Source organism: Schistocerca americana, chromosome 5, assembly GCF_021461395.2.
Source record: "Schistocerca americana isolate TAMUIC-IGC-003095 chromosome 5, iqSchAmer2.1, whole genome shotgun sequence".
Taxonomy (NCBI): domain Eukaryota; kingdom Metazoa; phylum Arthropoda; class Insecta; order Orthoptera; family Acrididae; genus Schistocerca; species Schistocerca americana.
In genome coordinates this window covers 158,709,129-158,735,976 of record NC_060123.1, presented here as the reverse complement: position 1 = coordinate 158,735,976, position 26,848 = coordinate 158,709,129, and the positions used below count along the sequence as shown (strand labels likewise).

At 39.9% G+C, this 26,848-nt stretch overlaps 2 protein-coding genes across 2 annotated transcripts in view; one reads left to right on the top strand and one right to left on the bottom strand.

Moving 5' to 3' along the window:
- The window catches only part of LOC124615675 (vacuolar protein sorting-associated protein 52 homolog), a 112,150-nt gene extending 111,808 nt beyond the window's left edge, over window positions 1–342 (top strand). The window contains exon 12 of the mRNA XM_047143703.1: window positions 61–342. Within this exon, the coding sequence (XP_046999659.1) occupies window positions 61–308 (248 nt within the window). The 3' untranslated portion in view covers window positions 309–342. The remainder of the gene's footprint in view (window positions 1–60) is intronic.
- On the bottom strand, window positions 317–26,848 carry LOC124615676 (lysosomal thioesterase PPT2 homolog). Its single transcript, XM_047143704.1, has 5 exons — window positions 26,582–26,848; window positions 10,416–10,557; window positions 10,200–10,307; window positions 668–941; window positions 317–584 (listed from the first exon to the last, which is right to left on the bottom strand). The coding sequence occupies exons 1-5, from the start codon at window positions 26,723–26,725 to the stop codon at window positions 386–388; spliced, it is 867 nt and encodes a 288-aa protein (XP_046999660.1). The 5' UTR covers window positions 26,726–26,848; the 3' UTR covers window positions 317–385.

Genomic DNA, 26,848 nt, shown 5'->3' with positions numbered 1-26,848 from the left:
TTGTTTGACATTTTATAGGCCAGGAGAAACTCAAGTTTCACATGTTTCAATTTCTTTCAGGTAAATCTCTCGTCCTGGTTCAATCATTTTCCAACAACTGGAAACGGTCTCTGGAGGAATTAAGCCAGGAAGTGTTGACATCCTTCCCAAGCTTCGTCACAGGATCCTCATTGCTGCAGCTGGCACTTACACAGCTAGTACAATACTACCATCGTTTCCACAAACTTCTTACACCTAACGCTCGTTCTCAGTTGACTAACATCCATCACATTATGGTTGAAATTAAAAAATACAAAACAAATTTTTGAATTCCTTGTATAATAAATCACTATTTATTTAGAATTAAATGTTCATTTCAAGAAAAACAATTATTCTAAAACTCATTTCAGTCTAAAAATGGCAGCAAAAATTTATCAATAACAGTTGCATTCCTGTGCCATTGAAGGTGACTAACACCATGAATTTTAATCAGTAATAGTTTTCCTTTTAAGTCAAGTGTTTGTAAACCAAGTGTATCATTAACATATGCAGGTTGTTTCCTCATATCTATCACACTTCCATTTTCACCATAATACCCAAAGTGACTGAAACAGAAAAAATGTATTTAGTATACATACCACAGCCTCCATTCTTTGTGTAAAAAGATGAGACAGTTTAATTTACTAACCTAGACTCCCAAGGTGTAATGACACCATCATCAGGACCACCAATAAGTACAAGATTGTCTAACTTTGTGAGACCATACTTATACTGTGAGCTATATGGTGATTCCAACTCATTATTAACATACGGCAAGAATTTGCTGTAGTTGTAGTATAGCTCCTTGTGGTAGGGATCATTCCAATAATTGCCAACAGAGGTGTGCTGCCCCAATGATGAATAGAAGAGTTCATAGGCTGTCTCACGCACAAGGTTCGGGAAGAACAGATGAAGAAACTGCGCTGTAAGCAAAATTATCATTTAAAATTAAATAAAGCAAGATACACAGAAATGTTTCAAAGGCACCACTGGGACAAAATGCTTATAAGAAGAGAATATAGCTATTCAATACAGAGGTGTTTTAATTTTTACAGACCACCCATTGTTGATTTAATCGTTACATGAAATGAAAAATACTTACACCAAAAGCATATTTTCATTTTGTAGCAAGTGGTTTCTCATGCTGTCCATCTGACATTTTCTAATCACAAATTTTTAAAGATGAGAACACACTGATCCCAAGATAAAATGCCAGCCTTTTTAAAGTTGAGTGCCCTTATATTTCCTTAAAGTGGCATAAACTTTCCTTGTACAGTAACTTGGATTCTTGTCAGAGCTCTAATTGGTTCATACATTCAGAAGATCCTATTATGGACAAGAACCTTGAGGGATACATTAACCAAGTGAAATAGGTGTTAAAATTGCAGTAATAACTGTCATTAAACTGCTGTGAACAAGCAGACAGACACTGATGATGAACAGAGAAATAACCTTGCACATTTGCAATTTTGGCATCTGGTGACCCTCCTAAAGTGCCATTACATTATTGCCTGCCAGATGACACATTATAGAGCAGAAGAAGAATGCTAATACTAGTGCAAGGCGGCATCTAATTTACTGGTAAGTACATTGGACTTTGACTAGTGTGCTCCTTCCAGTTATAGCCAGTACAATCACAGAAGATGAGCAGATCAGAAGCTAGTTGGAGGGGGACGGGGGCAGTCATTTGCAGTTAGCTCCCACCAGTTAGCTTAGGAGGTAATGAAGATGCGGATGAGGGGGTCATTTCACAAGAGAAGTCTATAAACATTCAAAAATCAATTTTGCAAAAGTGCTTTACCTTTGTAATTGGACAACAAATTACTTATAGCTGTCTAATATCTAACCTAAAATGTTGGGTAGTTTTTTTACAGAGGACCAACTACATGTGACTGCTGTGTGTGTGTGTGTGTGTGTGTGTGTGTGTGTTTAATTCAGTGATATGAGTTTTGGATCAAGCCATGGTGATGTTTAATCACTCGTATCCCACTGAGGAGCTGAATCAGTTAAGGCAGATGTATGTGTGACAAAAAAAGTGTCTTATCTGGCAACTGACTAAGCACAAATGACATCACAGCTGGTGGTATACCTAAATTAAGACACAACAGTCATAACCACTTGGCTATGGCCAAGAAGTCCTTAGTCAAAAGCTCATGGAAATCTAACCATTTGATGCAGCTGAAACTTGAGAACAATCTCCTAATCCTTTAAAGTCATAGGAACATCTTTTTAATGGAAATATTTGCATCTATTTTCAATCCAAAACTCATCAACAATTTTGTGTGTCCTCAACTGATACTCTCCGCAAGTAAGAACTCTCCAGCTAAGTTTGCATAAAACTGTCTCTGACTATTAGAAGAAAAATAACTTATTTCCTGCTGCCACCCTCTAGTGCTCCTGATCCTGAAATATCAGTGGCACTTGCAGCAGCTGCAACTTAAAGTTTGTGCATAGTGCTTAATTTAGTTTTTTATGTGCTTCTGTTTGGTTGTAAGCTCTTCTTATTTTTTGTCTTCTGGCTGCTATTCACAAACAGCTAGCAGCTGCATTGACAATTGTCAGTCGGATTCAGGTGACTAGTAGGTCATCTCAAAATTAAGATCTGTCTCATGTGGAAAGCTGTATGTGATAAATGAGTGAAAGAGTGGTCCAATACTTCAGAATAGGTCTAAGGTATTGCATCCACTGATAATGAACCAGAATGAGCAAGCCTTCCCTCTCCTCCTTGAACAGTGATCTCTCTTCTGAAGTCTGGACAGCTGCATAAGGGTAATAAGGGGTTGTTAGTTGTAGGCAATTTCCAATATTAGGCACATAATTGCACCTCGTGGGGTATTAGCATCATGCGAAGGGAATGATTCAAATGTGCACTTGATATGTATCCTAGGAGGAAATGTCACATCAGGTAGATAATATGAGAGTGTTCTTGGTTGTTTCTGGAGATTGGTAGAAGTGGTAAAGATGGCTAGCATGACTTGTGGGGTCTCAGCACAGCTGTCGATTTGCTGCATTGTTGCAGGACTGGGCAGACAAATGGAGGGTGTATATCAGACTTTGTTGGTTCTGTTACGAGGTTCGATGTAGATTCCTGAATCTGCAGTGTAAGATGGAGATTGGCAAAGTCAGTATGAATAGATAAGGTGTGCACTACACATCAGAATCGGCTATTAATTTGGCAGAGTAAGTGGGGACTTAACATGGGCTTTTTTTACGACAGGCAAAGCTATTACATGCTCAGTACGCAAATCAACATCAGGTGAAACAATTACTAGAACAGACTGTATACTTCTTATTTCAACCATCTTTCAGTGCCAGTTATAACGTATGGTTGACTGCTTTCTAGGAGATAGGCATGGTCTGAGATTCTGCAGCAAATTCTGCTTTGGCAGTTAATTGCTATATTTTAAGTATCTGTTTTTGAGATCCGGGTAGGGAAATTATCAACAACTCATGGAACATATGCAAGAAAGATAGCTGACAAGGTGTGTTTACCATAATAAACAGGAACATTAGGTCTAGTGAGATTCAAATGGAAACTAATATGCACAAGAGTAACTTAATAATTCGAGGACAAATAATTGTAGCCTCAATGTCCAGAGACAACAGTGGATCTGTGTGTGTTTGTGTGTTTCTAACTCTGATGAAGGATTTTTCCACTAGCTTAATAACATCAAATGATGAACTCGTAAGTGTACCTGTGTGTTCCTCAACCCTTCTTCTCTGCGGTGAGTAGCAGTCTACCTTGATTCATATTATTATTATTCCATACAAGATTCCATTCCATAACAAGATTTTTCATTGTTTGATGTGTGACAAAATGATTATTCACCACTGAAATAATTAATTTTTGAAAATGTAATAGAACTGTATGGATAAAAATCTACTCAGCAGTCAGAGGCAGGAGAAAATGCATATAAAAATTATGGAAATGTGCAACCTTTCAGAGCCAGTAGTTCCTTCTTCTGGCAGAAGGGATGAAGGAGAAGGACGGGGGATGAAGGAAAAGGATTGGCAAGGTTTAGGAAATGGGGAAAGACTGGTCAGAAAATAAGAGCTACGGAAAATTAAAAGGGAGCAAGTAAAGGGAATAGTGACTGAAAAGATTTGTTGAGACTGAAGAAATTAGTGTAAGTTTCAGCCATGTGGGTGCTGAGAACCCAAGACATGTTGTAATGACATTTTCCACCTGCGTAGTTCTGAGAAACTGGGGTAGGTCCCTACAACATGACCCTAATCTGTCCTCTGCAGACCTCTATGATTTTCATATCATAAGAACTTATGGCTATATCATTATCCTCCCAGTGGACAAGGGTTCTACTGCTGTGGTACTAGGCCAACAACAGTACAGTGTACTCCCAATTATTTGTGTGCAGATTATCCAGTTTGCAGATTATTTGTGAGCACAATATTTTTCTAGAAAACAGCAATAAACAACCCACCACAGGACAATAAATGCCATTTCCATTGTTTAAATGACTTTCATGTGACAGCAGAGTACCATTTCCATTGTTATAATCCAGTCTCTGCAATGTACATAAAAAATGGCTCAGTTCTCTTGTGTTAATCTGTGTGTAAGCATCAACAAAGCAAGTTAAAAGAAATTTGTAAAAGAGATGACACAGAATTGAAAGAAAGACGTGTTGACTTTAAAACAAAAATTGAAATAAATTTAAAGAATCAATAAGTGGGAAACTGATGCAAAACTAAGTGCTAATTACGGTATTGGAATGCAGACTGTTTGGGCCATTAAAAAGAATATGTAGAAAATAAAACGTTTCGTCAGGAAATGCGTTTCTAGTTCTGGACCATTTGCATGAAAAAGCTCGAAGAGCTCTACATTTTATGAGCTAGATGTTGCTCTTTTGCAATGATTTAGCCAAAAAAAAAAAGTGTAGTTGTTTCAGACGCATTGTGTGCCATAAACCTAAAGTTTTTGGTGAAGCTCTAGGGTTAGAGGAAGAATTTAATTCCTCATCTGGATGGCTAACAAGATTCAGACAATGCACAGGATTCATGAACCTACTGAACAAAGGGAGCAGCTTAGTTCGAATGTTGCAGCAGCCGATTCCTCCTGTGACAAGTTCCAGAAATTTGTGGAAGAAGAAAATTTATAACGCAGACGAAAGTGGTCTGTATTGGAAATGTCTACCGACCAGAACCTTTGCATTTAAGAGTGAAGTTCATGCTCCTGGATATATGCCATCTAAAGAATGCACTACAATTCTGTGCACCGCTAATACTTGTGGGAACCACAAAGTGAAACTACTAGTGATCAGAAAATCTCAAAAACACCTCAAGCATTCAAGGATATCACAACTAAGAATCTCCCTGTGCGTTATACAGCCAGAAAGAGGTGTGGATGAATAGTGAAATTTTGAAAAACTGAATGGTTCCACACACACTTTGCGCCACAAGTTTGGCAAGTTCGAGAAGAGAGAGAATTGCCACAGAAGGCTTTTCTATTGCTCAATAATGCCCCTTCAGATCATGATGAAAGGATTCTCATATCTGATAATGGTCTCATCATAACTAAGTTTTTATCTCATAACATGACTGCCATTATATAGTCAATGGGCCAAGGCATAATTGTGACGATAAAATGGCACTACCAGCCTGGTCTACCGAGAATGCTTGTTGATGAGGATGATTTGGTGGTGTTCTGGAAGTACTTGACAATTCTAGATTCCATACAAAGAATTTCTGTTGACTGGCACAAAGTCAAGCCACTACTGCAACCTACATCCTTCTGAATCTGCTTAGTGTAGTCATCTCTTGGTCTCCCTCTATGATTTTTACCCTCCACACTGCTCTCCAATACTAAATTCGTGATTCCTTGATGTCTCAGAACATGTCCTACCAACCGATCCCTCCTTCTAGTCGAGTTGTGTCACAAACTTCTCTTCTCCTCAATCCTATTTAACACCTCCTCATTAGTTATGTGATCTACCCATCTAATCTTCAGTATTCTTCTGTAACACCACATTTCGAAAGCTTCTATTGTGTCCTTGTCTAAACTATTTATCGTCCATGTTTCACTTCCATATATGGCTGCACTCCACACAAATACTTTACAAAAAGACTTCCTGACACTTAAATCTATACTTGATGTTAACAAATTTCTCTTCTGCAGAAACGCTTTCCTTGCCTTAGCCAGTTTACATATTATATCCTCTCTCCTTCGACCATAATCAGTTACTTTGCTCCCCAAATAGCAAAACTCATCTACTACTTTAAGTGTTTCATTTCCTAATCTAATTCCCTCAGCACCACACAATTTAATTTGACTACATTCCATTATCCTCATTTTGCTTTTGTTGATGTTCATCTTATATCCTCCTTTCAAGACACTACCCATTCAGTTCAGTTGGCTGTCGGCAAACCTCCAAGTTTTCATTTCTTCTCCATGGACTTTAATTCCTAACCTGAATTTTTCTTTTGTTTCCTTTACTGTTTGCTCAATATACAGATTGAATAATGTTGGGGAGAGGCTACAACCCTGTCTCACTCCCTTTCCAACCACTGCTTCCCTATCATGCCCCTCGACTCTTATAACTGCCATCCGGTTTCTGCACAAATTGTAAACAGCCTTCCACTCCCTGTATTTTACCCCTGCCACCTTCATAATTTGAAAGGGAATATTCCAGTCAACATTGTCAAAAGCTTTCTCTAAGTCTACAAAAGACTTCTTATCTTCTATGAGAAGGTGTGGGGTCAGTATTGCCTCATGTGTTCCTACATTTCTCCTCAATCCAAACTGATCTTCCCTGAGGTCAGCATCTACCAGTTTTTCCATTCTTCTGTACAGGAATCATGTTAGTATTTTGCAACCGTGACTTATTAATCTGATAGGTTGGTAATTTTCACACTTGTCAGCACCTGCTTTCTTTGGAATTGGAGTTATATTTACATTCTTCTTGAAGTCTGAGTGTATTTCACCTGTCTCATACATCTTGCTTACCAGATCGAAGAGTTTTGCCATCACTCCCAAGGCTATCAGTAGTTCTAAAGGAATGTTGTTTAGTCCCAGGGCATTGTTTTGACTTGGGTCTTTCAGTGCTCTGTCAAATTCTTCATGGAGTATCACATCTCCCATTTCATCTATGTCCTCTTCCATTTCCATAATATTGCCCTTCAGTACATCGCCTGTGTATAGACCCTCTATATACACCTTCCACCTTTCTGCTTTCCCTTCTTTGCAGAGCTCTTGATATTCCTACAGGTGGTTCTTTTTTATCCAAAGGTATCTTTAATTTTCCTGTAGGCAGTATCTATCTAACCCCTTGTGATATATGCCTCTACATCCTTGCATTTGGCCTCTAGCCATCCCTGCTTAGCCATTTTGCACTTCCTGTTGATCTCATTTTTGATACTTTTGTATTCCTTTTCACCAGCTTCATTTACTGCATTTTTATATTTCTCCTTTCATCAATTAAATTCAATCTCTCTTCTGTTACCCAAGGATTTCTACCAGCCTTCGCCTTTTTAACAACTTGTTCCTATGCTGCCTTCACTATTTCATCTCTCAAAGCTGTCTATTCTTCTTCTACCTTATTTCTTTCCCCTGTTCTTGTCAATTGTTCCCTAATGCTCTCTCTGAAACACTCTAACCTTTGGTTCTTTCAGTTTATCCAGGCCCGATCTCCTTAAATTATTACCTTTTTGCAGTTTCTTCAGTTTTAATCTACAGTTCGTAACCACAAAATTGTGGTCAGAGTCCACATCTGCCCCTGGAAATTTCTTACGATTTAATATCTGGTTTCTAAATCTCTCTCTTATCATTAAATAATCTATCTGAAATCTTCCAATGTCACCAGATATCTTCCACTATATAACCTTCTTTCATCTATGATTTCTTAGATCATCTGAATCTGTACCCATCATGCTTGTCACCATTGATGCCACCTCTCTCGATACCAACATTCCCAACATACATGGTCTGTCTGCTGCTGAATATTATCTCAACCATCACCCACCTGGGCCCAAACCTACGATGTCCTTCCTGCTCATTTTAATCAACTTTACCTTTGGGGACCAGACAAACAAACAGATCAGGGATATGGACACAGGAACCAGGATGGCTCCTTCCTATGCCAACATTTTCATGGGTCGCTTGGAGGGGGCTTTCATGGGATCCATAAGTCTTCAGCCCTGGTTTGGTTTAAGTACACTGATGACATTTTTGCCATATGGGCTCATGGTGGGGCTAACCTGTTAAAATGTTTTTGGAATTTCTATGTACAGTCTCACATTTAAATTTCACATGATCCTATTCTGAATCCCATGCTACTTTTTTTATTTATTTATTTATTTATTTTTTTTTTTTTTTTTTTTATTTTTTTTTTTTTTTTTTTTTTTTTTTTTTTTTATGTTGACCTCACCCTCACTAAGGGTCTGCTACACACTTCTGTTCACATTAAATCTACTAACAAACAATTGTACTTACATTTTGACAGTTCCAGTTCTTCCAAAGTCAAATCTTTCCTCTGGAATTCCAGGCAAGCTTACTGTTCAAATTCAGAATATTTACAGTAATGCACCACCATTCTCATCTCAGCCTTCTTCAGTGAACGTTAATTACCAACTGCCTACTTCAAAAGCAGATTTCATGGGCCATCAGCCTTCACAGCCAATCCTAGTTCTGCTGATCCCTCCAAAACACAACTTAGGAGTACACCTGTCCAGGTCTTTAAATGTATTAATCAGGTACTTTGACACATCTATGACTTCTTAAGGTCTTTACCTTGACACCCATTCCATCCGACATTTTGCCCAGAGAAAAGCTTTTTGGCCCCCCCCCCCCCTCCTCCCCCCAAATTTCCGAAATATCCTGGTCAGACCCTATGCTCCTTCTGCACCAACTTCCATACCATGTAGCTACTAACACTGTGTCTGTCCTTATTCTAAGTCTTTCCCTATGCACCTTCCTACCACCACCTATACTAGTGCTGTAACTGGCAAAACATATACTATCCAAGGGAGAGCCACCTGTGAAATGACACACATATACCAGCTGTTATGTAAATACTGTTTGGCCTTCTACATTGGTATGACACCATAAAGTTATCAGTAATGATGACTAGGGATAGTCAGAGGCTGTATACCCACAACACACATTATCCAGTCATAAAGCATGCTCTATAACATGACGGTCGTGACCTCCGAACCTGTTTCACCACACGTGCTGTATGTGTTCTTCCCCCAGTACCTCAGAACTCCGCAGGTGGGAACTAGCATTACAACATGTCCTTTGTTTTCATGACCCAGTATTTCTTTTAAGTGTCTGTTCCTTTTATTTGCTCCCTTTTACTTTCCTACATATTATATTTTCTGACCTATTCTCTTTTCCCCTCCCTCACTTCATCTGTCTACTATGTATAATGCACTTAACTTTCTGCTCTTATTAACTCTTGGACAATGTTTTTCAGTAATCTCTGTCTTGCATATTACCGTATCTCTCAGGTTTTCAAATCTCATGGCACAGTCCCCGGAAACCAGTATTTCCTTCTTATCACTTCTAGTAAGTCGCACCTGACCCGGGGTGCTGGGTGACTTTCCCATAACTCTGCCCATTTCCTAAACTTTGCCAGTCCTTTTTCTACCCCACTCTTCTTTCCCCATCAACACCACTGCCAGAAGAAGGAGCCACTATATCTGAAAGCTTTCACATTTCCCTAACTTTTATGTATGTTTTCTCCTACCACTGTGTGGTGCGTAGTTTTTTATCTGTTCAATTATAAAATGGTTATCATGGTTTTAATGTTCTGCATTGTCATTCTGATAATGAAATAAATAAATCTGGACTAAAATATCAAAGGGAATTTTCTGTATTTGTATATATACAAACCAATCATCATCTTACATTCTGTTTCAATGTGTAGAAAAGATTTTGTGGCATAATCGAGAATAGTAACACATACAGTAAATACCTGTAACATATCCTTTCTATGCAAGTATTTCTCAGAGCTATACCTATAAAAATGGATGAATGCCAAGTTGTATGACCCTAACAAATAAGTTACTGCATTTAAGTATGTCTGAAAGCTTTATCTGTAAAGAATAGATGACTGCAGAGTTGCATGATCCTAACAAATAAGTTACTGCAATTGCTGCCCATATCATCTCATTTTTTAAACATGTACTACTTCTGAGTGTGCCAAGCATAAAATAATGTCCTTACTTACTGCCATACTGCCCTGCCTGTGGGGAACTGAGAGATATAAATGTTTTCACATTATGATTTGGAAACTGCTGCAAAATTGCTCTAGCTATTAATCCACCCTGGGAGTAACCTGAAAATACAAAAACACACACTTAGCCACAGCATAACAATTATCACTGAATCACCATATGGCAATTATAATTCTCCGACAACTCAACGTACAACAGTGGTCAACTACCGATAAGATTAATGCCATCTGGGTGAGCTGCTGATATCTTCATTATTTCTCTTCCTACATCAACAACTTGGTGCCACATTGGAGCCAAACTTTCCCAGGCAGCATATTTGTTAATAATTGTTATCTCTGTTCCAGGGTGAGCCTTAAAGGGAGAAAAAGCAATATGTAAAAAGCAGTCCTACTATACTTTTGTACATCCTAACTATACATCAACTGTCATTTACATAACAGAATATACCACATCAGATTGCACTTTCAAACAGAACAGTCAACAGAGCCATTAGTTTCTTTAGCTGTCACATTAATGAAAATCACCACAAACCTAAAAGAGCAACAAATTATGTACGTAAACTAACTTGCTGCTAAGAACTAAAATGAACTGTTTCTAGTTACATATCACCTCTCTTTGATAGGGCCCACTTCCCACACAAGTCTGTATACAAACAATTTTGCATGTGCGCTATCTCGTGCACGTGTGTGTGTGTGTCTGTGTCTGTGTGTGTGTGTGTGTGTGTGTGTGTGTGTGAGAGAGAGAGAGAGAGAGAGAGAGAGAGAGAGAGAGAGAGAGAGAGAGAAAATTTTCAGAGTGTTAAGCAAAACATTCCAGCAGCTAGCCAGTCTTGATTTTTTTTTTTTTTCAAGTGTCACACACGTGAGGTGTTCCCTATTTTGTACATGCAAAGCCTTGTTAAGTGTTGCTAGATGATTGCCAGTAATGTTGCTCCCTCCATCTCTCACTCCCACTGCAGTCTGCCAATCACAAAGTTATGGTAACATGGAACATGGTAAAGAAAGTATTTGGTGGAACATTAATTTAAGGAGTAGAGGTAACAACTCACTGAATACTGGAGGTGTTGGGTCATCGACAAACACTTAAACAAGATTGGAACTTTTTTAACTGTTGGACAGCTAACTACACTGTGCTGGAACTGTAGCTTGACAGAGTGACGGATTTTGTTGGGTGAAGTAAGTGAGGGAAGAAAGTTGATGGGGAGTGGGAGTGGTGCTGGGAACGGGATTCTGACAGCTGGGAAGGAGAGGCAGGAAATGCACAGGAATTTGGCACCAGTGAGCTCATTTTAGAAGCAAGGAGGTGGAATTGTGCATAAAACACAATGGCACAGAGGAGTGGAATGGAAGGGGAGATAATCAGGAGAAGAGGGGGAGTGTGGAGAATAGGTTGTGAGAGCAGGATAAGTGAAGTTAGGAGAAGGGTCAGAGGTGTGTGTGAGGCAGGGTTAGTGGAGACTGATGCCAGGACTACTATGGAATTGAAACATGTTTTGAGGGAAAGGATCCAGATGAAAAGGGATACAAAGCAGCCATTGAAATTGATGCTGTTGTGTTCAGTGGTGTGTTCTGCTGTTGGGTGGTCAAATCAGCTGCTGGCCACCATTTGGATGTGGTCATCATTTGGATGGACAGCAGTTGGCAGTCATGCCATACACATAAAGTGTCGTACAGAAATTATGGCAGAGTTGGTACAAGACATGACTGCTTTCACATGTGGTCCTGTGTCTGGTAGGATGGGGTAGGATGAACTCTTGGTAGGACTGGTGTAGCATGTGCTGTACGGGTGTACCAGACAGTTCTTGCATCTTGGTCTTCCATAGGAGAATGGCAAAGGGATGAGAGCAGGTATGGCATGAGGACGAACTAAGATACTGCATGGATTGAGTGAGTGGCTGAATGCTATTTTGGGACGTGTGCAAAGGATTGTGAGTAGAATGTTCCTGATTTCCAGATATGATGACAAAAACTTGCATCTATTCAATATTCATGTCCATCATTACACCACACCTATTCCCATCCATCTGGAACATTGATCATAGCCCAGTGGAAAACCCTGGTGCCAGATCTATTCAAGACACTCACAAAGCACATCTTATTCCAGTACCATCAAGGACTTACCCTATTCTATCAGAGAACCAACTGTGAAAACTGTCATGTCATATAACAGCTCTGCTTTAATTTCTGCAAATCATTTTATGTGGGCATAACAACCAACCAACTGTCCACTTGAATGAATGATCATCGCCAAACTGGCCAACAGCAGAGTTGACCACTAAGCAACAGAACACATTGTTGAGCACGCACGTTCGATTTCAATTTTATGTGGGCATAACAACCAACCAACTGTCCACTTGAATGAATGATCGTCGCCAAACTGGCCAACAGCAGAGTTGACCACTAAGCAACAGAACACATTGTTGAGCACGCATGTTCAATTTCAATGGCTGCTTCACAACCCACATGATCTGGATCATTCCCCTAAACACCAGGTTCTTGGAATTATGTAGATGGGAGGTGTTGTAACAGTTCTGGATTCAATCACCACTAACCTCTACTCTACACCCACCTGCAGCTCTACTCTCTACCCCAAGACCCTAACTCTATTCATACTGCACTCACACGCTCTTCTCCACTGTCTCCCTCTTCCTCTGTTCTAGCTCTCCTTCCCAATCAACTCATCAACACCATCATGCATTACTCATCCCCCTTCCCTCCTGCCTGCAGTTGATGAAGTAAGTGATCCCACCGGTGCACCTGTTGTCTCTCCCTCACATTATCAGCTGGAGTCATATGGGGGGGAGGGCGGGGGAGAGAGAGAGAGAGAGAGAGAGAGAGAGAGAGAGAGAGAGAGAGAGAGAGCACCTGTGCACACTCCATAGCTCTGAAAGTTCCAGTCTTGTTCATGTGCCTATTGATGACTTAATGGTTGCACTGTTCAGTGAGTCATTACGTATACTCTTAATCACACAGTTACTTCATTAAAGCTATATACGTTATTGTGTAAGCACCCACTAAGAAGCGAATGTTTGATTGCAATTAGTGAAAACTGCTAAATATATTAGCTACTATTGTTCTGTACATCTATTCTCTATTGATATTTGCTATCAACAATCTGAGTAAATTGAGAATTACAGTGCTGTTGACAAATACAGTACCACAAGGATAATCTCGATAATCAATACTTCATTTAGTAATTAGTGGTGTGCATGCTTATAAAACTATTTGATAACCAAACCAAATACATAAAATTTCTGAGATGCACTAGAAATTTGTTTGAAAGTAAAGTTGCATTTTTATGACAGTTCTTCCAATATTGCATAAGAACTTGCAATGGTATGCATGCAAATGACAGTGATCTGAACCTGTAAAAATTTCCTTATTCAACTCGGAACATTTGCCACAAATATGATCTATCCTTCCTGTAACTAATAATAACAGTTATGCATCCACAGTAAGGCCCTAGAATTAATCTTGTTTATTAAGTGTAAAAATGTCTACACAGTATTAACAACAGAAAGTAGTGAAATTCTAAAACCAGATTGGGATATATATCACAAGGATACACTAGATTCTAATAAAAGCACCAGATTTATTGCCGCAAAGAACTGAAAAATATATAAAGAAGTTATTACAAATTATCAATACATTATATCTGGGTGAACATTAAAGGCGAGACAAACATGGTAACTGAATGCCTTTACAGACCCGCTATCTCAAGATTTGTAGCAGCAGAGAAAAACTTGCAGTATGTTGTGAATAAGTTTCCTTATCATTCTATTATAATGAAGTCTCCTCCTATTTTTCAGCTATAGATTTGGAGTGTCATGCAAATAAAACTAGTTCTAGTGACAGGAATTTGTGGAAGACTGTCCTTGAACATTCTTCCCCTTAAAAATAATTTGAGCAGTTAGAGAACTGACCTAGTAACTAACAGACCCAAATTTTCAAAACAGTTAAATACTGGAGGGAATCTGCAACCATAAAGTAATTGAAGCGTACATGATTACAGATTGTTACATGGGATGGTAAGAAGTGTAGGAAAAAGTTTTTTTGCTTAGCGACAGTGACAAGCGTATCTGAGATGTTAACATCAAACATTCAGCTCTTGGGATGAAGACATGGAGCACAAACAGAGAACATACAAACGCACTGTACAATACAACTTAAACTTGTAGGTTTATGGGACAAGCAAGGCTGTGAGGGGCAGGAAAGACCTGCCGTCATGTTATGGCCTGTTAAAAAGTTGCTACAAAAGCAAAGATAGATTTGTTACACATTCTAGCAAAATAAAAATCCTTGTTGACAAACAAAAGCTGAACAACATAAATACAGGGGTGAGGAGAGCAATGCGAGAAGCATTCAATGAATTTGAAAGTAAAACTTGGCAGCTGACCTGATAAAAAATCCTAAAAACATTTGATCTTGATGTAAAATCAATAGACAGATTGAAATCATGAATTCAGTAGATCACTAACATACTGGCACCAAAACAGAAAAATAAAGGGAGATGGCAAAAATACTTAATTTAGTTTTCCAAAACTGTTTCCCTTTGAAAGATCATAATACGATTTCTTCTTTCAGTCACTGCATGAATGGTAAACTAGCATTCATGAGTTACCACAGAACAGAAAATCACCTAAGTTGCACAACAGTGAAACAGCATCAGAATTTGATGAGATAACTCTGAGATTCTGCAGAGATTATGTGATTGATTATTTTTCTTTTAGTTGGATTTTGTTGAGTTTTTGGATTTGTTCATTAATAGATATCTTCTGGCAGCAGTTTAGTATAGGTCCCTGGAGGTACAAAGAGATTGACAAAAGTCACAGGACATTCTCTGCTTCAAGAATGATGTGTTGACATCTGTCAGCAACGATTTCTTACCAAAGACAGATCTGGTCCAGTTTATTGATGTAAGGAACTCTGTAGAACCTAGTCAGGTTATTACAGATTCTGAATGTGTAATGATCTGAGTGAGCACCAAAGGTATGTCAAACATGGAACTGGTACCTTTATAGATTACCTGCCTTGGGAACTTTAGCAGCAGAATTCTTTAGAGAAAATGTGATACATGCACTTAATTGTAGGATACATTGCTGATGATCTGTTGTAGAATTATGGAACATGTTTTATGCCAAGAATTGTGCCTTCCTTGGAGAACAAAAAACCCCTCTTTAAAAATCAACATGGATTTGATAAACAGAAATGTTGCAAAAGCCCATGTGATTGTTTATCCATGAAATCCGGAGTACCATAGACAACAGTGCCCACATTGATGCCGAGTTCCTTAATTTTTGGAAGGCATTTGATACAGTTTCGCACATTTATTTAGTGACCAAATACTAGATTACTGAGTATTGTCATCTGTAACAGGATAAAACATAGATGTATAGGTAATTTTTGCGGGGACAGGAAGAGAGTGTTCTCAGGCCATCACTGTTTACAGTAAATAATAATAATAATAATAATAATAATAATAATAATGAATGTAGTGAATATTGTCAGAAACACCAGGAGGATGTTTGGGGACAATACCAAACAGTCAACCATAGATGTATATAAAAGTAACACAATGCAAATAAGTAGACAAAGGTATCCACCAACTGACTGGATACACTACTGGCAATAAATCATTAAAACAGTAACAGCCACAAAATACCTAGGAGTAACTTCCCAGAGCCACCTAAGGTGGTGTGATTACATAAAATAGCTGTAGGAAAAGCAGATGCTGCACTGAGATTTATTGGAAGAATCTCAAGCAAATGTAATTCATCCCAGTCTGGGACCATTATCAGGTTGCATTAACAGGAGATGGTGTGTGTGTGTGGGGGGGGGGGGGGGGGGGGGAATAAGAAGAAAATTTAAAGATTCAATGAAGAGTGGCATGTTTTATCATGGAAACATTTAATAAACATGAGAACATTACAAAAAATGTGCTCCCAATGATGGAAGAATTTCAGCCCTCACTGACCAACAGCTCCAACCAACAGCTCGAAATCTAGCCTCCCACTTCAAAGCTAGCAACCCCTTCCTTCACTGACACTCCACCATCCCTACCCCTTTACCTCCTATATCCTGCTCATCACCATTGATGCCACTTTCCTGTACACCAGCATCCCTCATATCCACGGTCTTGCCACTACCGAACATTACCTCTCCTAATGTCCTTCAATCTCCAAACCCATTACCTCATTCCTCATACACCTTACTAATGTTATCCTAATATATAAGTACTTTTCCTTTGAAGGAAAGGTATACAAGCCAACCTATGGCACAGCCATGGCATCCTCTTATGCCAAATTGTTGAGGGGCCATCTTGAGGAAACTTTTGCAGCCTTCCAAAACCATAAACCCCTGGTCTGATTCAGGTTCACTGATGATACCTTCATGATCTGGACTCTGGACCTTATCCTCATTCCTTCAGAATCTCAATACCTTCTCTCCCACCTGCTTCAACTGATCGTCCTCAATCCACCATGATCCCTTCCTAGACTCTGACTTCCTCCTCTCTAATGGCTCCATCCACACCTCTGTCCACATTAAACCCACCAGCCACCATTAGTACCTGCATTTTGGTAGCTGCCATCCCTTCCAAACCAAAAAATCTCTCCCATACTGCCTGGCCATCAAGGGACGGTGTATCTCTAGTGACAAGAACTCCTCTGCCTAATATGCAGAAGGTCTCGCCAAAGCCTTCACAGACAGGCACTATCCCCCAGACCTAGTCCACAAACAGATTCCCTGTGCCATTTCCCCTCACACCTCCAATCATCTCACAACCCCCGAGAACCAGCTACAATGGAGTGCCCCCTTCATCACCCAGTTCCACCACAGACTAGAACAACTGAACCATATCCTTCATCAGAGGTTTGATTATCTATCACCATACTCCGAAGTAAGGGACATACTACCCGACATCCTTCCAACCCCTCCTAAAGTGGTGTTCTGTCACCCACCCAACTTCCACAACATTCTAGTCCATCCCTATGCCACTCCCAATCCCTTGCCACAGGGATCATATCCCTGTGGAATAACCAGGTGCAAGACCTGCCTAATCTACCCACCTAGCACTTCATATTCCAGTCCTGTCACTGGCTTATCATTCCCCATCAGAGGCCGGACCACCTGCGAAAGCAGCCATGTAATATACAAACTCTGCTGCAATCACTGCCCAGTTTTTATATTAGTGAGACTTCCAACCAGCTGTCCACCAGGATGAAAGGCCACTGCCAAACTGTGGCCAAGAGCAAGATGGACCATCCTGTGCCACATAGGACAGGGGAAATGATATTTGTGTTCGAGCAAGCTCAAGATTTCCCGATACACTGCAGCGTTTGATACAGTATCAAGCTTGTTTGGACAGTCACGTGACATTTGACTTGCACAGTGCAAGTGCAAGGGATACACAATAAACTACAGACTACCCACAACAATAAGCTATGGCTCTGCTTAAAATCTGGCAATTTCATGAAACACTGGAGGTAAGAGCATTAAATCCACACAAAATCCTATTGTGTTTGAATAAATTTATAATACAAGTTTTCATACAGTTTTGGTATATATGGATATAAACTGAAGAGCCAAAGAAACTGATACACCTGCCCAACTTTGTGTAGGGCCCTCGCTAGCATGCAAAAGTGCCGCAATATGATGTGGCATGGACTCGACTAATGTCTGAAGTAGTGCTGGGAGGGAACTGACACCATGGATCCTGCAGGGCTGTCCATAAATCCATAAGAGTACGAGGTGGTGAAGGTCTCTTCTGAACAGCACGCTGCAAGACTTCCCAGATATGCTCAATAGTGTTCATGTATGGGGAGTTTGGTGGCCAGCAGAAGTGTTTAAATTCAGAAGTGTCCCTGGAGCCATTCTGTAGCAATTCTGGATGTATGGGGAGTCGGGTTGTCCTGCTGGAATTACCTAAGTCCATCAGAATGCATGATGGACATGAATGGATGCTGGTGATCAGACAGGTTGCTCACTTATGTGTCACCTGTCGGAGTCGTACCTAGACATATCAGGGGTCCCACTCGAACTGCACACGCCCCACACCATTACATAGCCTCCACCAGCTTGAACAGTCCCCTGCTGACTGGAGGGCCCATGGATTCTTCAGGTTGTCTTCATACCTGTACACATCCATTGGCTCGATACAATTTGAATCGAGACTCATCCAGCCAGGCAACATGTTTCTGGTTGTCAACAGTCCAATATCAATGTTGACGGGCCCAGGCAAGGCATAAAGCTTTGAGTCGTACTGTCAGCAAGAGAACACGAGTGGGCCTTCAGCTCTGAAAGCCCATATCGATGATGTTTTGTTGAATGGTTCACATAATGCCACTTTCTGATGGCTCAGCATTGACTGCACCAATTTGCAAAAGGGTTGCATTTCCATCATGATGAATGTTTCTCTTCAGTCGTAGTTGGCCCTCTTCTTGGAGGATTGTTTTCCGGTTGTAGCAATGTCAGAGATTTATGTTTTACTGTATTCCTGATATTCACAGTACACTCGTGAAATGATCGTACAAAAAAATCCCCACTTCATCGCTACTTCGCAGATGCTGTGTCCCAATGCTCAAGCACTAACTATAACACCATGTTCAAACTCACTTAAATCTTGATAACCTGCCATTGTAGCAGTAGTAACCATTCTAACAATCGCACCAGACACTTGTCTTATAAAGGCATTGCCAACCACAGTGCCGTATTCTGCCTGTTTACATATCTCTGTATTTGAATACGCATGCCTTTACCAGTTTCTTTGGCACTTCAGTGTATAAACATTTATGCTGAAGTTTAAATAAAAGTAACAGGCAGAGATGAAAATAATGTCGTCCAAAAAATTTTATGTGACTGAACGCAATATAATACAGGGTGTCCCAAAAAGAATTACTCAATTTTAAATAGAATTATTTATTAAGAAGAAGGGTGCTTAACACCAACAAACTGCATACTAAATTACTCAGAAAAGAAATCCACCATAAATGTTCAATATGTCCCCCACTGGCTGCATGGATAACATCTAGCCAATAGCTAAATTCATCCCAAACTGAGCGTAAGGTGTCTTCTGTCACTGAAGCTACAGCAGCTGATATTCTGGTTTTTAGTTCATCAATGTCACGAGGTAAGGGAGGAACGTAAACACATTGTTTAACACATATCCTCACAGGAAGAAATCACAGGGTGTTAAGTCAGGGGACCTATGAGGCCAAGTGTGTAAACCCTGGTCTCGCGGTCCTGTATACCCTATACAACGTTGAGGCACATTGGCATTGAGGAAACTGCACACATTGTTGTGCCAGTGCAGTGGTGCTCCATCTTGCTGATAGATGAAATTTTCAGAGTCAAGTTGTGGGAATAACCAGTTCCGTAGCATTGCAAGATATGATTGTCCTGTTACGGTTTCTTCCTCAAGAAAGTAGGGTCCATAAACCTTGCTTTGCAAAACAGCACAAAAAAACATTCACTTTTGGTGAATCACGTTCATGTTCAATTGTTTCATGAGGATTTTCGAGCCCCCGTATAAGCACATTATGACAGCGAACCTTACCGCTAATATGGAAAGTTGCCTCATCGCTGAATATTAACCGTGACATAAAAGTGTCATCTTCCATGTCCTCTAGAATAGCATTGCTAAAGTCCACTCGCTTCACTTTGTCAGTATCTCGAAGAGCTTGTACCAGTTGTAATCAGTATGGTTTGATGGCTAAATGACGCAGTAACACATGCCACACTGTCATTTGCAGTAACTCAAGTTATGGGCTAGCATGACGCTTACACTTGCAGGGGCTCTCCTCAAATGCTTGTCAGATTTGTTCTTCTGTTTGTTAAGGAACGCGTGGCCGGCCAGGACTTTTGCCTTTACAGAGGCACCCTGTTTCTTCAAACTGTTTATACCACCGTCGAATGTTCTTTGTTGACGGTGGTTTAGCACAAAATTGAATATGAAACGCCTGCTGAACTACGATCACCGATTGAGTACAACTAAATTCAATAACACAATGTTAAGGAACGCGTGGCCGGCCAGGACTTTTGCCTTTACAGAGGCACCCTGTTTCTTCAAACTGTTTATACCACCGTCGAATGTTCTTTGTTGACGGTGGTTTAGCACAAAATTGAATATGAAACGCCTGCTGAACTACGATCACCGATTGAGTACAACTAAATTCAATAACACAATACGCCTTCTGTTGCGCGGATGCCATATTGCACGAGACTGGCTGCATGCTCCAGGTCAGCACTCGTAGCAACATCTAGCAGATTTTTTCTGAAATTCGAGATCATGCTGATTACATCTAGCCCTGCTTCAGGTACCTAGTGACATTTGTCTCAATATTATTACGAGTTAAATAGGGTCATTCTTTTTGGGACACCATGTATTTTACTTGTTTATGAGAGAAAGTTGCAAGTAAGGAATTCACTCTTTGTTCACATATTAGAACAACAGATAAAAATGTTACAAGATTTTAATTGGTTTGAAAACAAGACTGCAACATTCAGACGAAACAGTTGCAAAGATTAATTAAGAATTAAATGCTGATCAAACTAAGTACACAGTAAAAACTGACTGTAATTTTTATTGCGAGAATAACTTAAGCTCGAGAATTGGACAGAATCATGACTGTAATCTTTTATATATTTATTAGTTGCCATTGTTAAGCATCACCTGTACCTTAGGTGATGTTTCAGTCCATATTTCACTGTCATTGTGACAGTACCAAGAAAAGTCACTAGACCACAGGCCAGTCAAAAGATCAAACAGAACCCAAGATTTCCCGAACTGTGATATAAACTGTTCGAACAGTTCGAGTCGTGTTCAAACAGAGCCCAACATGCACCTGAACGCAACACACTTGATTTCAATGGCTGCTTCATGATCTGGGCCATCTGGATCCTCCCCTCCACCACCAGCTTTCCTGAACTGTGCAGATGGGATCCTTACAATACATGTTCCGCTCTGCCTACAGTAACTTACTGTCCCTACACCCTTCAACCAATAGTTTCCATCCCCTCTGTCCTGTCCACATCCCCCAATCCTCATTGCGTACCGCCCTCTGCAAATGCACCCACTCATCTTTGCCCTTTCCCTACTCCTCTTCTTTTCCACCCCCCCCCCCTTTCCCTGCCCCACAGCCTCCCGACACTGCACCTGCCAGCCTTGCTATGTTGCCACCTAGTCCCTGTATGCTCCACCAGACAGCTCTCCTCTTTCCCCCCACCTGTACTCTGCTATTGCTCTCCCCTCCAAGCCCACTCCAGATTGTTGTTTTCTCTCAACACGACAGCTGCATTCTGGCCAGAGCTGCCACAGATAGCAGTCATGTGTGCATAAGGTGTGCTTGCTGTGTGAATGTGTGTGTGTTCCCTTTTCTGAAGAAGGCTTTGGCCAAAAGCTAAATGTGAACAGTGTTCTCATTGTGCCTGTCTGCAATTCAACATGTTATCTTTACAGTGAGTTGCAATCTATTTTTTTCCCTAATATCATTGATATTACAACCTCAAGTTCCCACTGTTTGATAAAAACCACATTCAGGCTGGCCGACATGCCTGCCCTTGTTGTTAATCTGCCGTAAAAATTAAATTTGGGGCCAGCGAGCCTCCTAGAATCCTGGAAGCAGTGCGCTTCTATCAGGTTACAGTAAACACTCAATATTTGAGAAATAGTAGTTTCCATAATTAAAAATTTCCGACACTCATCTCTTCATTATCCAAACTGGAGGTCAACTCTCAGTGCCAGAGTGTGCTCTCTTGGTAGAACAGAAAATATGTTGAGTTAAAAGATGACACACTCTGAGCACCACAGGTGGTGGTTCTGCCTCATACGACAGTGCCTTATTCTATCCTTAACTGTATTAAAGCTGCTGCTGAGAGGAACATACACACACAATAGAACAAGTAGCTTAATTTGTTGTCATTTATTTTTAACTACAATCTCTCATTCTTCCACTAACACATTATCCTTCTTGTCCATAGTAAGGGTAGAAAATATTGTATTGTTGTTGCCAGTATCCTTGCCTGCCATGTGAATTTGATTATTCCATTCAATTCCTATGTGACTGACATGAGGTTCCTGGCATCCAGAGTTGAGTAAAGAGGGGAGAGAGAGAGAGAGAGAGAGAGAGAGAGAGAGAGAGAGAGTGCTCAATGAGACAGACACTCATGCAGGGACCCAAGTTGTTCAGTTCCCAGAACTGCCAGGAATTTTTCTTTAGTGGGAGGGCTGGTTGGACCAGGATGCAATACACCTCGTGATGCCAACTGAGAAGCAACCTGACTGAGAGGTAGCAGCTCCAAGGTCGGAATGTTAACAAAGGCTGGGAGTGCAGTGTGCACACCCCATGCCCCTCCATACTGCATCCCGTATAGAATGACCGAGCTTTTTCCAAAACGGTTAAAGCACATATAAGGAATCCTTGCATCCAGCACATCTATAAGGGGCAGTCAAATGAAAACCAAACACCCGCCACAACACCACCATGGAATGCTTCCACTGAAAATAATCACCACATGCATTAAGACATTTTTCCCACTGGGAGGTGAGACAGTCAAATTCCTGTTTCAAGAATGCCATCAGCCACTGACGGATCCACAACTGCACCCACCCTTGCACTTCCTAATCTGACTGAAACCAAAGCCCATGCATGTCTTTCTAGAGGTCACCAACGATATTAAAATCACAAAGTGAATGATATGGGCTGTACAGAGGATGTTGCAGTGTTTCCAGACCAAATCACTGAAGTGCATCCTTTTAGCCAGTTAGCAGCAAGGGGGGAGAGGAGGCGGCAAGTTATCGTGTAAGTTTGACTACAGGGGGCCCTCTGCTCATGGAGTTCCTTGAGTGTGGGACCACAATCAATGCGCATCGCTATGAAGAGACTTTGCAGAAATCCGATGGGCCATAAAGTCAAAACACCCAGGAATGCTGTCAGATGGAATCAGGTTGTTGCATGATAATGCCAGTCCCCACACTTGCAATCAGACACTTCAGAGATTTGGTTGGGAAACACTGCAACATCCCCCGTACAACATAGATCATTCACCATGCATTTTCACATTGTTGGTAACCTGAAGATAGACATTCGTCGACATTGATTTCAGTCAGATGAAGTAGTGCAAGAGTGGGTTGGGTGGGTTGGGTTATGGATCCATCAGCGGGCAACTGTGTTCCATGAAACGGAAATTGAAGACCTTGTCTCCCAATGGGATAAATATCTCAACATCTGTGGTGATTACTTTTGAAAGGAACCATTTCATGATCTCACTGTGGCAGGTGTTCGGTTTTCATTTTACTCCCCCTTAAATATTATATGCTGTAGTGTGTTGAGAGTTCTTATAGCTCTTTGTCAAATATTGTAAACTATTGTGAATGCCAAATACTAAACACATTATCAAAAAAAAATCTTCTGAGCAGCCAACTATTGCAGTTTATTTAAAAGCCAACAACTTGGGGCCAGCATTCATTATGAAGGGCTCAATGTTCCGCTCATCAGAGTTTCCCAGTATAGCTTGATTCTGACATGCAACTAAATTGAGTGGTGTCACCAAAGTTGCTTCCATAACTCAAGTGAGTCCACTAAAAACTGCTATAACTTTCTCAGACCCATCAGTGTAAATAACTGTAAAATTATGTAAGAGCTAATGCAAATCCAAGCACACCTAAAATTCATGATTAAGAATCATGCTTGGGGCAGAATAATTCTTTTGTCTTTGTCCAATTCAAAAACAGCTTTTGTCACGCTATAAGCAGGGAGGACTGACACCTTTATTAAATTATTCAGGTTTGTATCACACTCAAACTGTGATGTGATTCCAAATGATCTTGATGCTCCCCTGCAGTTTAGAAACTTGTTCGGTTGATAGTTAAACAGCAGAGCCACAGATGCAGACCGTGGGGTCAATTAGATATTATATGCTTGTTGTACAATGTGGAAATTCTGCTATGTGGTTAAACAAAGTTCTCTAGCCTCAGCACAAAGGGTAAGTATGGACTTGTTTTTCAAGGTTTCAGTTACTAGTCTAATACCATCATAGTGGATAGAGTCCCAAATGTTATGTACAATTGTGCAGAATTACACAGTACATTTGTAACCAAGTTGGGACCACACACAGGGTTTACAAAAAAGTTAATAATAATAATAATAATAATAATAATAATAATGAGTTCAACATATTTAGAGCTCTTTTCTTTGGGTTCTTTCAAATTCAACAACTAGCAGAGTTTCTCACTGAGAAGAAACATGGGTATTTTGTGTTACTTTAAAACAGAAAATAAAGTTGTGCTGTACTACCGACCAACCTTTTACTACACCAGATTTTCTGCATTCAGATTCATTGGCTTTGCCCACTTGGAACTAAACTGTTATCTTCCAACCTAACCTAGACATCTGGCTGCACTACATATACACACATTAGTCCTTGTTCCATAGATCATGAGTACAACATTTCGTAATGATGTGGAACGTGTCACTTTAACATAAGTTTTCTTTACACAAAATAATTTTTTTTACAGTTACAACTTCATATCTAAGAATTCATCTATTGAGTAGAAGGAGTTATCATTCAGAAATTCTTTTAATTTGATTTTAAATTTTGGTTGGCTATCTGTCAATTTTAATACTATTTAGCAAATGACCAAAGATTTTTGTGGCAGCATAATTCACCCATTTCTGTGCCAAAGTGAGATTTAATCCAGAATAGTGAGATCATCCTTCCTTCTAGTGCTGTAGCTAGGCATTTCACATTTTTGAATTGGGATCGGTTACTAATGACAAATTTCATAAGCAAATGTATGTATTGCCAAGGTACTGTGAATATCCTGAGTTCCTTAAATAAATGTCTGCAAGGTGATCTTGGGTAGGCTCCAGCTATTATTCTGATTACACACTTTTGTTCAATGAATACTTTCTCTCTTAATGACGAATTGCCCCAAAATATGATGCCATATGAAAGCAGTGAAGGAAAATATGCATAATAGGCTAATTTGCTGATATGTTAATCACAAAAATTTGCAAATAATCCTAATAGCATAAGTAGCTGAACCTAACCGTTTCAGTAGATCATCGATGTGTTTCTTCCAATTCAATTTCTCATCTATGCACACACCCAGAAATTTTGAGTATTCTGCCTTAGCAGCAGACTTCTGTTCATTGTCTATATTTATCAATGGTGTTATGCCATTTACTATACAGTACTGTATAAACTGTATTTTCTCGAAATTTTGCAGAGAAACACTTAATAATTTTCTGAAAGACATAATTTGCAATTTCCTCTGCAGATTCTTGCTTGTTGGGTGTGATTACTATACTTGTAGCATCAGCAAAAAGAACTAGCTTCGCATCTTCATGACTATAGAGTGGCAAGTCGTTAATATATATTAAGAACAATAGGGGACCCCCGACTGAACCCTGTGGGACACAATTCTTGATACCTCCTCAGTTGGAGGACTCTGCTGGTTTTAGCAGACTACCTGCACTTTTAATTTCAACCTTCTGCATTCTTCCACTTAAGTATGAACTAAACCATTTGTGCATTGTCCCACTCATACCACAATACTTAAGCTTATCTAGAATAATTTCATGATTCACACAATCAAAAGCCTGTGAGAGATCACAAAATATCCCAATGGGTGATGTATGGTTATTGTGGAAGAATATCAAATATTAAATGCATTGAATAACCGAACTTCCCCAATTGGGACATTTTGTGATGTCTCAAAGGCTTTTGATTGTGTGAATCAGTCTGTCACCACAACCAATATTTCAGGGAGGTTTGATATGTAACTTTAGCCAACATGAAATACGTAACTAAAATTGTCAAAACATACATATATCTGAATTCTCATGCATATGTTTCACCACGATAAAATGGTATAGAATACTGATTGTATACTGTCACTGATTACTGCATAAAAAATTGAACTTAAAACACCTCCTTGGTGCATAACATGGTACTGAGTATGTCTGTCGGAGTAAACAGGCAGTTCTAAGCCTAAAACACAGTTCAATAACGGCCTGGACTACAACAGTCACAGAAACTCGGAAGCCTCGGCTCTACAACTGTTAGGTCATACTATATCACAGAGTGGTATAACTGGCCTTTTCAAAGCCGACAATTTTTTCTCTTCACTATTGCTTACACAAAAGGGTTTCTGGTATCACTACAACCTTTGAAAAAACACTGTCACTTGTCGTACTCTAGGTTTAAATGTGGAATATTCAAGAATTTCCCAACTTTTATAAATCTGAGGTATATCTATAGAAGTGAAATAATGAAGTCACCGGCAAATTACGGGAGATGTTACGTCATAATGCACCAAAAGCGGGCAAATAACTTGTTCAGAAGACAGAGACAAAAAAAATCGCAATTTCACTTACCTCTTGTATGTGCTCAGCCATTGAAACCATACTTTTCCTTCCGGTTAATATTCCATGCATGATAACTAACGGCTTATAAGCCGAAACTGTTGCGGAAAGCACATAACATGAAAGTATTAAAGTCAGTTTTCTGCGGAGATGCATTCTACCAGACTGTTCTATTACATATGAACTTCGGTCCTAATCACGCTAGTACAAATATGACAACGCAATATTTATTTACAAACAAATATCATGTGTTTTGACATCATATATTATGAAAGACAC